Below are 12727 nucleotides of genomic sequence, written 5' to 3' on the forward strand. Positions count from 1 at the left end.
GATTGATACTAAAAAAGAAAAGTGTTATCATACATAGGCTTGTCAGGACTTAACCTACTGCACACAGAAATGGGCCACCTTCTGGAATTAAAACCCAGACTTCTTGATTCCAAGGTGATAACATTAATATGCTGCCGTCAGCATGGGCATATGTAGGATTTTTAGGGAAGAACATGCAAATTTTGCAACAAAACAGTTGCCTCCTCAAAAAGACTACCAATTTGTAGGCATCATGTTCCTGCGATGACCCTTAATCAGTCTCATAATTAATGCAAATTCCTTTCAAAAGACAAATAAAATTGGCTGTGCACATCCTGACATCAACTGAAACCCACCTTAGGAGAAAGGCTGGAGCAAATATCCCTCCTCACATAACAATTTCTTCCACTTCAAGCACTGCATATATACTGTTGATAGTGGACAATGGGTAGAGTGGGATGCATGAGTATTGCCAGGTACATTGCCATCACTATGTTAATTCACTTCGTTTTACACAATGTGAAGGACAAGGAGTGAAGTAAGAAGCCATGAAGCAGAAGACAAAATTCTATACTGCATCAATAACAATTTATTTCTCAAAAATATGTAGGATGGAAAAGAAAAATGATAACACTTATGCATTTCACTGTACATTTTCGATTGAAAGGAGTTTTTCATGAAGACTGTGTGCAAGATATTGTTTTTCGACCCACCAACAAATGTCCTTGAATAATTGTTATTGAAGAGAGCTAAAAGGGCTAGTGAACAGGATATAGTACTCACCATACTTAGCATACTTTACACACACACATGATAGAGACATGCCTGCCAATTGAGGCATGCAACACCTCTGCTCTGCATGTTTGTATAAATTGCTACACCAACTAAAACAGAAATTAATATTGTTCTCTTCAATAATAATGTGATTATATAATAGACAATATAGTTTTAAAAAAGTCACTGAAATCCATAAGTCAAAAACCTTACATTATCACAGGTTTAATATAAAATAAGACAAATTTAATTTTTTTGTATATTTATTCTTAGAATTTCAATTGTTGATGATTCTTGTACTTTCTCTTACACAGTTTAATCTGAACAAATGAAGCATGATAATTTAATTTTACATTATTTTAAAGATATTTACAAAATTTCAATGTGATGGCTTCAAGAAAAATTGAGTTTGTTGATATTATTGAAACTTTTACCAAACACATATATTAGGGTAATTCATGTTAAAAAAAAAAAATATGTAAATGCTAAGTGCAGATGAAATATGGCTTAAACAACACTTTCATAACATGAATGAATCACACTTTATATTATTAAACATTACATAATGTGCACTACAACTGGTGATGTTTCACTAACATCATATACATGTTATCCAATCAAACAGCATACAAATGATGAATGGGTAAGTCGGAGAATTATATTCAAAATGGTGGATTGTTGATGAATTTCAAGATATGTGAATACAAAGTTTTCCAGATTTTCAAGTGGTTTTGTTGTTGCTTCATTTGTGTCCTCTCTACTTATTAGCTGTTTTATAGACACTTGATGGGGAAAACAAGGACTGGCACAATGTGTACAGATTAATGTGAAATGTTTTTAATCACAACTCTGTGAACAATTGCCACCTTAGATATAGTTCAGAACAATTGTTTCTGCTCCATTCAGTCTCATGACATTAATAAGATGTCTGTGAAATTTCAGCAGTTTGAGTGTGTTTTGTTTGTAGTTTGAGTTACTACTCAGGTCAATTAGGTTATCTTAGGAGGTGGTGGTGGTGCTGGAATTCCCTGTACACCACCTGTAGGTACCATGCCAGCGATCTTGGGAGGAGGTGGGGGCACTGGATTGAATGCTGGTGGTGGGGGAGGAGCAGAAATGCCAGCTGGCAAGTTAGGAGGTGGGGGAATGACAGATGCTGGTGGGGGTGGAGGCAAAGGTCTAGGTGGGGGAGGTGCTGGAATCATAGGAGGAGGAATTGGCGGAGGTGGTGGGAGGTTTGGAGGTGGGACAGGAGGCCGAGGTGGGGGCGGTGGCAGAACAGGAGCTGGTGGGGGTGGGTTCTTCTGTTTGGTGTCAATTTTGAAGCTGAATTGAAGGAAGAACTGCTTCGTGTCCTTGTTCCAGTGTGTCCAAAACTTCCCTTCTGATTTATCCACTTCTCTGCTCGGAACCTGCAAAATATAAGCAATCAAACAGATTTTGGTTTACTGGTGGAGAGTAAGAGTGGAGGTCTCTCTTGGAAGTTATGCTGATTCCCATTAACTATAGGCAGAGTTGGCTAAAATTGTGTTTTAAATGCTACACTTATGATTCAGAAATGTTTTACATCATATTTCTTTCAACTGTGTTTTAACCATGAAGTAAATTTAGAAACAGTTTAAAACAAAATGAGAAAAAAACATATTGAAATGGGGGTACATATATTATTAAGCATCTGACAATTTGGCATAAAAGTTATACCAAAATTGTATATAGGAGGGCCTCATAATGTTGTTACCTCCAGGCCTCCAACTAACTAACTAACTCTCTAGCCTTCCTAAACCCGAAGGTTCATGGCTGCAGCAACACAGGCCTTCCATCTGTCCCTATCTTGTGCAAGATCTATATACTCTTTTCCATCCCTACCGATTTCCCTTAGGTCCATCTCGACGTTGTCCCTCCATCTTCGTCTTGGCCTTCCTACTGGTCTCTTACCATCAGGTTTCCCAACAAGAATCCTGTAAACTCCTCTTTCCTCTCCCATTCGTGCCACATGGCCTGCCCACCTAAGTCTTCTTGATTTAATTATTCTAATAATGTGATATTCTAATACCTCCAGGCCTCCACTTATATAAATCTAGCCCTGCTTGTACTGATAAATTTTCACTCAATTAATAAAATGATTCAAGGTATTAACTTTGCATCATGAATTAGAAATATTTTAACATACTTTCAAATATGTTATAATATATTCATATATAATCCTAAAATAAAGAGATGCTATTTTAAACATGTCAACCATACCTTAGAAAAACAATACAATGCAGTGACATTAGGCACAATGAACAGTTGTACACAAAATTACACCGCAATTAGCTAGAAGAAATTGATTTCCTCTGAACTTGTATTCCAAGTTTGAAAAGTCACACTGACATGCATTTTGTCCAATAACTGTATGATGAAAAGTTCCAATACAATAACTGGAAAGTGTTTGTATACATACAGGGTTGTTCGCTTTATATCCGACCATTTTTGACGGGTACTCACCTTAAGAGATACCGCACCGCCACCACCGATCATGTTCTATTGGACCCCCAGCAGTGTGGACTATCGCCCGGCATCGCAGTTTCCATTGCAGCAAGCTCCGGCGCAGGACAGGCATGGGAATTCTGCCCCACTCCTCCCTGCAAGTTTTCCATAGATCATCCAGGGTGCGTGGGCAGCGATGTTGAAGACGTCGTTTCAACAGTCCAAATGTGCAAAAATCCATTGGACTGGCATCTGGGCTTTTCACAGGAATGACACGAATTCCTAATTCCTCTGCCATTTCCTAATAAAAACGTAGTGATGTTCTGGCGGTATGACTCGAAGCCTTGTCCATATGGATCATCACCTGGTTCGCATCCATTCCATACAATTGTGGGATGTCTCTCCGATAGATAGGTGTCAGAATGGAGTCTTGGAAGTATCTGGCATTCACCTTCATGTTTTTGTCCACCTTGCGTATCATCAACTTACCCTCATATCAGAATCCCATCACAACCATAAAGCCACGAGGGAAACTTTCCCTGCACTGATGAACAAAGTTGCTGTGCTCCTTGCTGTCAATGTCACGGTATGTGATCGCCCGAATGTGACCACCAGCAGTGACACTTTGTTTGCATCCCTTCTCCTGGTGGTTTTCGTGGGTGAATGTTTCGCAAGGAGAGCCTGTTGTGTGTAACGGGCCACAATAGCTTTCGCAGTAGTCACCCCCAGTGTTAACCCATTCTCCCGACTTTCACAATGCGTACGTATGAAAACTTAGCATGGAAAAGGGCCATTACGTAACCCTCCCAATACCAGTTGATTTTCGGTGCCATTTGATAACATTCACGCACCTACAAGGTCAGACACAACACTGCTCCCACCAGCAGACCCATAGTTCCAGCATGATACGCCAGGTGGCAGTACCGAATCAAAAATGGTCGGATATAAAGCGAACAACCTTCTGTAGCCCACTTTTGCTTCAGAGATTACAATAAAATGGAGAACATAAAATTGCTTTGTGAAAAAAAAAAAGGTGTTTTAAACCTGTCAAGTTTACTGGCAGGTAATTCTGAAGCTTGGCATTTTATCTGAATTAACCGGGGAACAAATATCAGCATGCTTGTTGATGAATCCAATCATAAAATAGACAGAAAAACAATAAAATATGAATTCATATTCACAGTAATTAGGCATGTGCCTGTGTGTGTTCAAAATAAACAAATGTATAAATCTACTTTTCTGTTAGACTGAAGTGAATAAACAATTTTGTGTGCGATTGAATATGATGTAAGACATGCAATTACCCTCCCCCACTGATTCAAAAAATGTAATACAGTATTTTTACTGACACCTGAGATGCCCACTGCTGTTCATGACAGAAATACAATTAGCCAATGTACCTTGAATGCAATTGTTTCGTAAGGTTCTGCTGCAAAAAGAAGGTACTGCCACTTCCTATCTGGTGGTTCTACCTTCTGCTCATACGCTGACATGAAACGATGTCGAGGACCAACTGCTTCTGCTATTTCTGGAATGAGAGAAAAATTTCGAAATGATAAATGTCGAAAAAAAGTACATGCAGTCACTACGAAAGTTTCAGGATACATTTGTTTAGTGCAAGGTAAGCTGATAGCAGCATAGAAGTGGCACGCTATCAACTTTAGTAGTATTGCCATTGCTGAGAAAGTAGTAATGAGTGAAGAAACTCTAAGTACTTACTACTTACCAGGGTGGTATTTAAAAGCTGAGGATGAGGGAGAATTCTTCCTTCTGGTTAATTTACTTCCCTCCTTTGGTTACTAATTTTTTAAGGGGGAAGGGATAATATATACATAAATTTATATAAAATACTGATGCTTCAAGAGTAGTTACCGAAATCATTCAGACTTGAAAGGAACCATGCACATTGGATCACAATTATGTTCCAAAATTCTTTGCAGTTTCTAATTAGTGAGAATTGTCATTGTTAACTTTCATCTGAATATTACACCTATTTCAGTCCAGTTTGCACTATCATACAGTATTTACATGAAACATGGGCTCAGCAGCAAATTGTCTCACTATACCATTAACCGTACTTCCTTGCATGTGACACCTGTTCTTCCTGCACTGTTTCACTATACATTCACAACTGAAGTTTGTACAAGAAAAAGTAATGATGTACCCTTCGCAAAACTGATTATTTTTTGGAGCATTCAACATGCACAACATACTGTATATTCTTTCCTTTCTTCCAACTGACTGCTGCACGCATACACATGGCTTCGTTGCTCTATGTGTGCAAGTGTCACAGTGCATCTTCTGCAAATAGTCTAGGTGGCAACCGATCAACCTCAGTAGTAATTTCTAGACAAGCTTGCCATATTTGCCCTTTGCCAGTATTGAAAAGGAATGTAAGAACTAACTTTTACACACTAACACACAAGAATACAACATAATTTGGGCACTAAAGGAAAAATTAAAACAAAAATTTACTTGTAGCATTTGACAGCTTAGAACTTATTTTGTGAAGTACTATAAGCTACGTGTTCACAACTAGTTGCAAAGACCTTGCTGACAAATATAACATTTCTTGGTACAATTAACCGATGGTTTGGAATTTCTTAATAAGTGGTTCCCTTGTAATATGTACTTATAAATAGCAATGCATGACTAACTTCACAAAACACTTGAAATGGATTCCCCTGGTATCACATCAAGTCGCTTCCTTTCTTTACTCAACAATTGTGCATTCATTAATGAAAATTGATTCTATATCAGAATCACAGGCTGTAATGCCAAACATAAATTAGCATACAGTAACAAAGTTGTACTGGTGCTTGAATTTAAATTTGATGTGAATCCATGTCATGACACAGTTTGTTGTTCCAATTAAATGAGAATTTTTGTTAACAAAACCCACTGTCATTCACATCTATGATATTTATTAATATACAGTAGGAATCTCAATTTTACATTCTTCAGTGGACCAAGGTGGAAATTCTCAAAATGGACAAAAATGTAAAATCAGGAAATTTTACAGCATTTTGCTCTATTGGATTGAGATTGGATGCATGATGTGGGAAAATGTAAAATTTAGGAACATAAAATAGGGGCTCCATTGCATATATTTTTTTCAGTGTGTACAACTTCCTTTAACATGTTCCCAAGTCTGAACAGCTGACATTAACTTCAATGATTTTTTTTTCTAGAAAAGCAATGTAAGCACGGAATAACTATAGGGTGCAGATTATTGCCTATTTGCCTTTCTTTTCCTTTGCAGTAAAAGATAGGCTATGTTTTAAGTTTGTTTCATGGTGCATTTTTATAGTGCCCATAATACCTACTTTGCTTAATTATGCCTATTTTGCAATTTTCGCTTACTTCAGCTTTTTACGTGCCTTTGGCTTTCATCTACATTTGAGAAGGTAAGCCTTTCTTTATGCTGAACTGACTGAAATCTGGTATTTGCCAGATCTGAAGTTTGCAAGGGAGGTTAGATATTTGATTGGTTGATTTAAAATTGTTGGGTGTGTCCGTCATTTTGCACCCTTCAATGTATAGGGGGAAATATCCCCTTATCTACAATTCTTACTTAAAATGTTAAAAACAAGGGGTGTATGTAGCCCCTTGAGAATGGTTAAAACGTGAGGTTGTAAATGGACCTGCACAAGATAAACATAACACATTAGAAAGTAAGAATACACTAAAAATTTCCTCACAGACAGTGGATGAGACCAGCTCTTCATAAAAAGCTAAAACATTTTGTTGAAATAAAACACTGTCATTTCCCAACAATGGAAATTCGAAGTGTTCAATCTGGGTAAGCAAACTGGACAACAGGTTGGTGACTCGTACTTAGACAAAACGACGACAACCCATGCCTTCTTGTTTTCCAGCTGAAAGCTTGTAGGAGTCAATCAGTACATACTTCCTTTATTGAGCATGTGAAAGGTGAAGATATTGTATGTTTCAAAATTCCAAAGGACAAGGCAGCCAGAAGGGTATTAATTAAAGAATATTGCTGCAGAAGCTTGTTTAACCACTGATGGAAAAGTAATTTTCTGTGAAGCTTGTGTGGAGGCCAATTTTACTGTTAAATTACTTTACAACAGACGCACAAGCAATTTGCATTCATTCCGTTCATATTCCCGTAATTCCTTCACACACAAAGGTTCTGTATTCAGAGAGACGTGGTAGTAAGCTACAGAGAAACTTGGTACTCACAGTTTCCGCAAAGCTGTTTTTTTTTTTTTTTTTTTTTTGTATGTTCTATTAATTTCGGCGGCCACTGCCACCATCCTCGTTGGAATTTGCATTGCTGCTTGGCGCGAAAACTGTGAGTACCAAGTTCTCTGTCGTCACTTTACAAGTTAATATTTCTTTACCACATGGAAAGTATGTGCACATGTATAGTTTTATACAAGTATGTGCACATGTATAGTTTTATACAAAGGCATTGTTCAAAATTATCAGCTGCTGACATGAATTTCGGCTATTCTGAAAGTGGTCCAGGTCAGGATGTTTTTCTACCTCTCACATTTTTCGTAAATAAGGACAAATGGTGAACAATGATCACTGTGACGAGCCATCATCTTACATTACCTCAGTTCTAAATATAACAATGCTAATTCATGATGGATGCAGTAAACGCGGTTTAAAATTACTTACGTGAAATTTAGCACTTATGCGTTCGTATTGTGACACACTTTTACTAAGCGTGTGAACCTCGAAAGGTTCAGGGATCGAACCTGGAGCCCTTTACATGAAAGTAATTATTCAATCGGGGGTTAGTGGTAGCCCGTAAGCTCTAGCTTGGCTGCATCTGCTAACTGGAGGAGGTACCTGAATAAACTTAAATTTACAGAATCCTTTATAAAATGGCAGCTCTTTAGATTTGGGTTACTATGATCTTAACCTTTTGATGCCCAAGCCCTTTTTCAATAGTAAGCCTCGGTTGCCCAAGCCGATTTTGAGCAAAATGCAGAGTTTCAATTAAATGAGTGTAGTTCGGAAGCTAATTGCCCTAGAGAGATGAAGTGATATACCGTTGTACGCGGAATGAACCAGAGATTCAGACTATATGAAATTTTTGCAAATTCGGCATATATGTGGCGGGGGGAGAGGGCTAACTCTCAAAACGACCTTGACACAGCGTCTCGATCGAGATGCTTGGGCACCTAAAGGTTAAGTCTGCATTGGCAAAGGATGGCATTATAAAAGTATATTACCTGTCTCTCTTTAGAAGCGTGGACAGAAGGGTTTCTAAAGTAACTCTCACTCGCTTGCTGAAGTTCGCCTCTTAAATTGTCACTCAGCTTCGCTGCACTCCACTTCCAAACAAGTTTCTCAAAGTCTGCATCCAGTCTGAATCTCCTTCAAAATCAAACTCACTCTCCTCTCTCCAAAACTCAAAACCCCCTTTTCTTCCCGAAGCACTCTCCTGTTCTCTTCAAAACCCAAGACCAAATCCCCTGTTTCTCTTTAGCCAGATCCAACTTGCATTCCTCTTCATCAAAACTCCTCCCCTTTTTCTCTCTCATCAATTTTCCTCTGCAAATATTGGCGAATGCTTTTCGCTGAGCTGGTGCTGAAGTTAACACTTTCCTATACTTCCTGCCAGGCTGCCTAGCTAAACGTAACTTGAAAATGAAAATGAGGGATACGTAATGTGTTGCACAATTTAATGGTTAAATCCTATTAATTTCGAAGATCCACTGTCTTCATTCACAAAAGGGTATGGCATCTAAAGCGGAGATGGAACCATGTCACTGCTTTGTTTGTTCCCAGGTGGTGGTAGTTGCAATTTCTCCTGTTAGGCAGCACTGGCGTGCATATCCCGGTTTGCGTCGTCTGCTTCCTGTTATCAGGTGGTGCTGCTGAGTGGTGGTTGGGGGGCTGGGCCATGCTGTTCCTGTTCCCCACGTGGCTGGAGGGGTGTCGAGTATGTGCGCTGCATCTTTTCTTTTTCTCGGGGATCTTTTTGAGGACAGGGTGCCAAGTTGGGTGTGCCTGTCCATTGTCCCTGTTCAGTCCTGGTTTCTGTTGTATGATAGCATGGGTGTCTTTGACAGTGTTTTCTATGACAGAGCCAGTTGGGTGAAGTATGGATATGGACGAGATGGTGTGGTTAGTGGAGTGGAATTATTTTCCTGTAGTTTATGGTTATTACAAGCATAAGAAAACAGTTTTTCGTTGTGACGTTTCAGGAGAACACACACTCCCTTCATCAGACATTTATTTTCATTTTGACTAAAGATACAGTTATAACAATGGTTAGCAATTTTTTAAACAAAAAGAATCTGTTTTATAATGGATGTTGTCAATGTTACATTGTTGTAAATAGCAACTTAACTGTGAAAAGAAGCAGTCTGTTTTATTTTTATTTCAGATTAAAAAAAATTCATCACATTATTTTTTATTTAAAATTATAAATCCTAAATATCATCAGGTAATTCAAAGTCGTCATTGTTTTCAGAAGGTCTCTTGATGTTTTCTGTTACATTAAATTTTAAAGATGGTGGCTTACTCCATTTGTGAAAAAGAAAACTCCATACCGGATCTATGTTACCATTTTCATTATTTAATTTATTCCAGTGTTCTTCTGCAATGAACGAAGCTTCCCAGACATTCAACTCTATGTTTCCCGTCATTCTTTTTAAAACCCTTCTCTTCTTAATCAAATGCTTTTCTTCGATTATGTGGGCTGACAAACCTGTTCTTCGGTTTAGAACACCAGTTATCCATGTGGTGTACAGAGATAACAGGAACCAAAATCCCAAACCCAAACCACCCCACCACCACATCTGGGAAATTTGCCAAGGTCCTCAAACCCTTCAACATCTGAGTGGCACACAAAACTATATCCCAAATCAGAAGAGCTCTACCCAATTTCAAGAGGTACTACCTACCCAAACTTGCATCCCCTGGTGTCTACAAGGCCACATGCCAATGCTAAAACACCTACATTGGCAGAACCATCTGCACTGTTCAAGAACAGATTAATGAACATGTAAAAGATGCCAAAAAAGTCACACAAAAATCAGGCCTTTCTCAACACCTCCACTCCACTAACCACACCATCTCCTCCATATCCATACTTCACCCAACTGGCTCTCTCATAGAAAACACTGTCAAAGAAACCCATGCTATCATACAACAGAAACCAGCACTGAACCTGGACAATGGACAGGCACACCCGACTTAGCAACCCGTCCTCAAAAAGATCTCGGACCAGAAAAAGAAAAGATTGTAACGAAACTGAGAGTTTAAGATTTTATATTTGTAAGAAGTTAAGATTTTTAAAATGTTTGTTACTTCAAATAATGTGCAAGTTGTCACAGATAATTATAGTTAGACTGATACAGTTGTAGTTGGAACTTTTATATATGTTTATAATTACGTCAAAATCTGTTCGTGTTGACGTCACTTTCTAATCTCAGCCGAGGAAGTGAACCCACCTAAATGTTCCGCACCTGACGACAGTCGGTGTTTGAAAAAACAGGTGTAGGCGAAGAATCAACAAGAACTGGGTAACAGTTAATGGAATGCCAGAATAATGTAATTGGTAACTATTTTAGTTTCATTCTGGCTATACTCGAAATAATAATTAAGTACAGAAACTTTCGTGTATTTATGTTTGTCTCGTCCAACGTTAATTCTATATTAAGAAAGTGTCTTTAGTGATTGTGATGTGATTTAATATGATATAGAATTGTTCCTCTTCAGGCAGAAACGTAAGCAAATCTGTGCCTTGCTTGTAAGTTTGTAAGTACACATACGATAGAAAATATAAGTGCTTATAAAAACTACGTTTAACTTTGAAAACTGTGTTGTGTTTCTTTTCTACTCAGCAAGCCCTGATGATTTGCAGATTCTCATGTTCCCGACTAAAGGAGTAGCGGACTAACTTTGTGATGACTGGTGTCCAACCGGGGGACGTTGCATAGTTATTTTGGCTCACCAACGTGGGGCTTGAGTGCACAGTTATTTTGGTACAATCGTGGGAGCTTAAGTGCAAAGCTATTTTAGCAATTAAAACGTGATACCCGATTTAGTGCATACTGAAAGTGTTCGTCCATAGAATTCACGAAGGTGATATTGAAAGTCCTTGGAATTCACGAAGGTAAAAGTGTGACAGTGAAGTGAAGGTATTAACTGGTAAGAGTCATAAACGGTGTTGTAGAATGGAGAAAGACGCGACAGGAATGAATCTGCGAAGCAGAGGAAGAACGACAATGGATGCAGAAACCAAGTTTGGATGCTGTGATGATCTTACCAATGATAGGGAATTCTTCCAGTGTTGCCAATGTTTGCAGAGGTTTCATAGTAGTTGTGATGGGCAGGAAGTAACGTTGGCATCAAATAAAGAGATGCGATGCACATCATGCTTGTCAGCACCAGAAATAGAACCAGAACCGAGCGTTCCTACCAAACCCTCATCAGATCACTGGCTACTTGATTGGTTGATGAAAGATAAAGCAGAGCGAAACCAGAAAGAAAAGGAGGATGAAGACCGTAGACAGAAGGATGAGGAGCGTAGACAGAAGGAAAGGATAGAGGAGGAGAAACAGCGTAAGAAAGAGATGGCTCAGATAGAGAAAGTTCGAAAGAAGGAGATAATTGAGTTTAAACTCATAGTTGAGTCTATAGACGAAAATAGAAAAGAAGACTTAGATATTTTCCGTGCATTGATTGAAAACCAGGAAGAAAGGAGGATACAGGAAGATATAAAACTAAGGTCAGAATTACAGGCTCTATTCTCTCAACATAAGCTTGAACAGGTAGAGAGCATCAGAGGAGAGATAGAAAAGCTTAGTATTAAAGTCACTGAAAAGGTGGACGAAAGGGTAAAGGAAATTGTGGAAGAGCAGCTAGAGTTCTTAACAGTTCGGCAAGGACGGATAGAGAAGGAACAGGATCAATTGAAGAAGAATATGGAAACCTGCCTTGAAATTGTCCAGTCTGGAAGAGAAACTGAATGTGACCCTCCAGAGAGAGTTCAAGAATTAAAGAGTTCTGTAGAGTCATTTAATGTAGCACTAAAAACCTTTGGTGAACGAACAGAACTCATAGAAAATATAGTGCAAGAACAGAAAGTTGAAATAAAGGAAGCTGGAGAAAAGGTTAATTTTCTCCATGAGAAGGCTAAAAAGATGGAAGTATCTCTTCGCCAAGAAATTCAGGAACAGACATTTACAATTATCAGTAGGGTCAGTGAACTGCAGGAAAAGATCCATAATTTACAGATTCGACCAGAAACCTCTTCCGATATAGTGCCTGATCCAATCCGAGGACTGAACCCAGAAGCTACTGCCTATGAGCCTGCTGTTGTACTTCCAAACCCATTCTTCCACGGTAATACCACAACTTCTGATAGATGCAAGAGGCCTAGAGAAAAGGATAGTAATGACGGGTTTTCTCCTCGACGCGGAAGAGAGTTTAAGATGACCAGAATGGCTGATATCGCGAACATTCCGAAGTTTAAAGGCGATATCGAAGCTCAATCTGCCGAAAGATATCTGCG

At 38.7% G+C, this 12727-nt stretch overlaps 1 protein-coding gene across 1 annotated transcript in view; it reads right to left on the minus strand.

The window, feature by feature from the left end:
* Positions 1-1009: 1009 nt before the first annotated feature.
* Positions 1010-12727, minus strand: part of LOC145988647 (splicing factor 3A subunit 2-like) — a 30297-nt gene continuing 18579 nt past the window's right edge. Inside the window, exons 5-6 of the mRNA XM_083123698.1 lie at positions 4623-4750; positions 1010-2165 (exon numbers count right to left, since the gene is read on the minus strand). Coding sequence (XP_082979824.1) covers positions 1743-2165; positions 4623-4750 — 551 coding nt within the window. The 3' untranslated portion in view covers positions 1010-1742. The remainder of the gene's footprint in view (positions 2166-4622; positions 4751-12727) is intronic.

This window comes from Lepisma saccharinum, chromosome 6 (assembly GCF_977018435.1).
Source record: "Lepisma saccharinum chromosome 6, izLepSacc3.1, whole genome shotgun sequence".
Lineage (NCBI taxonomy): Eukaryota > Metazoa > Arthropoda > Insecta > Zygentoma > Lepismatidae > Lepisma > Lepisma saccharinum.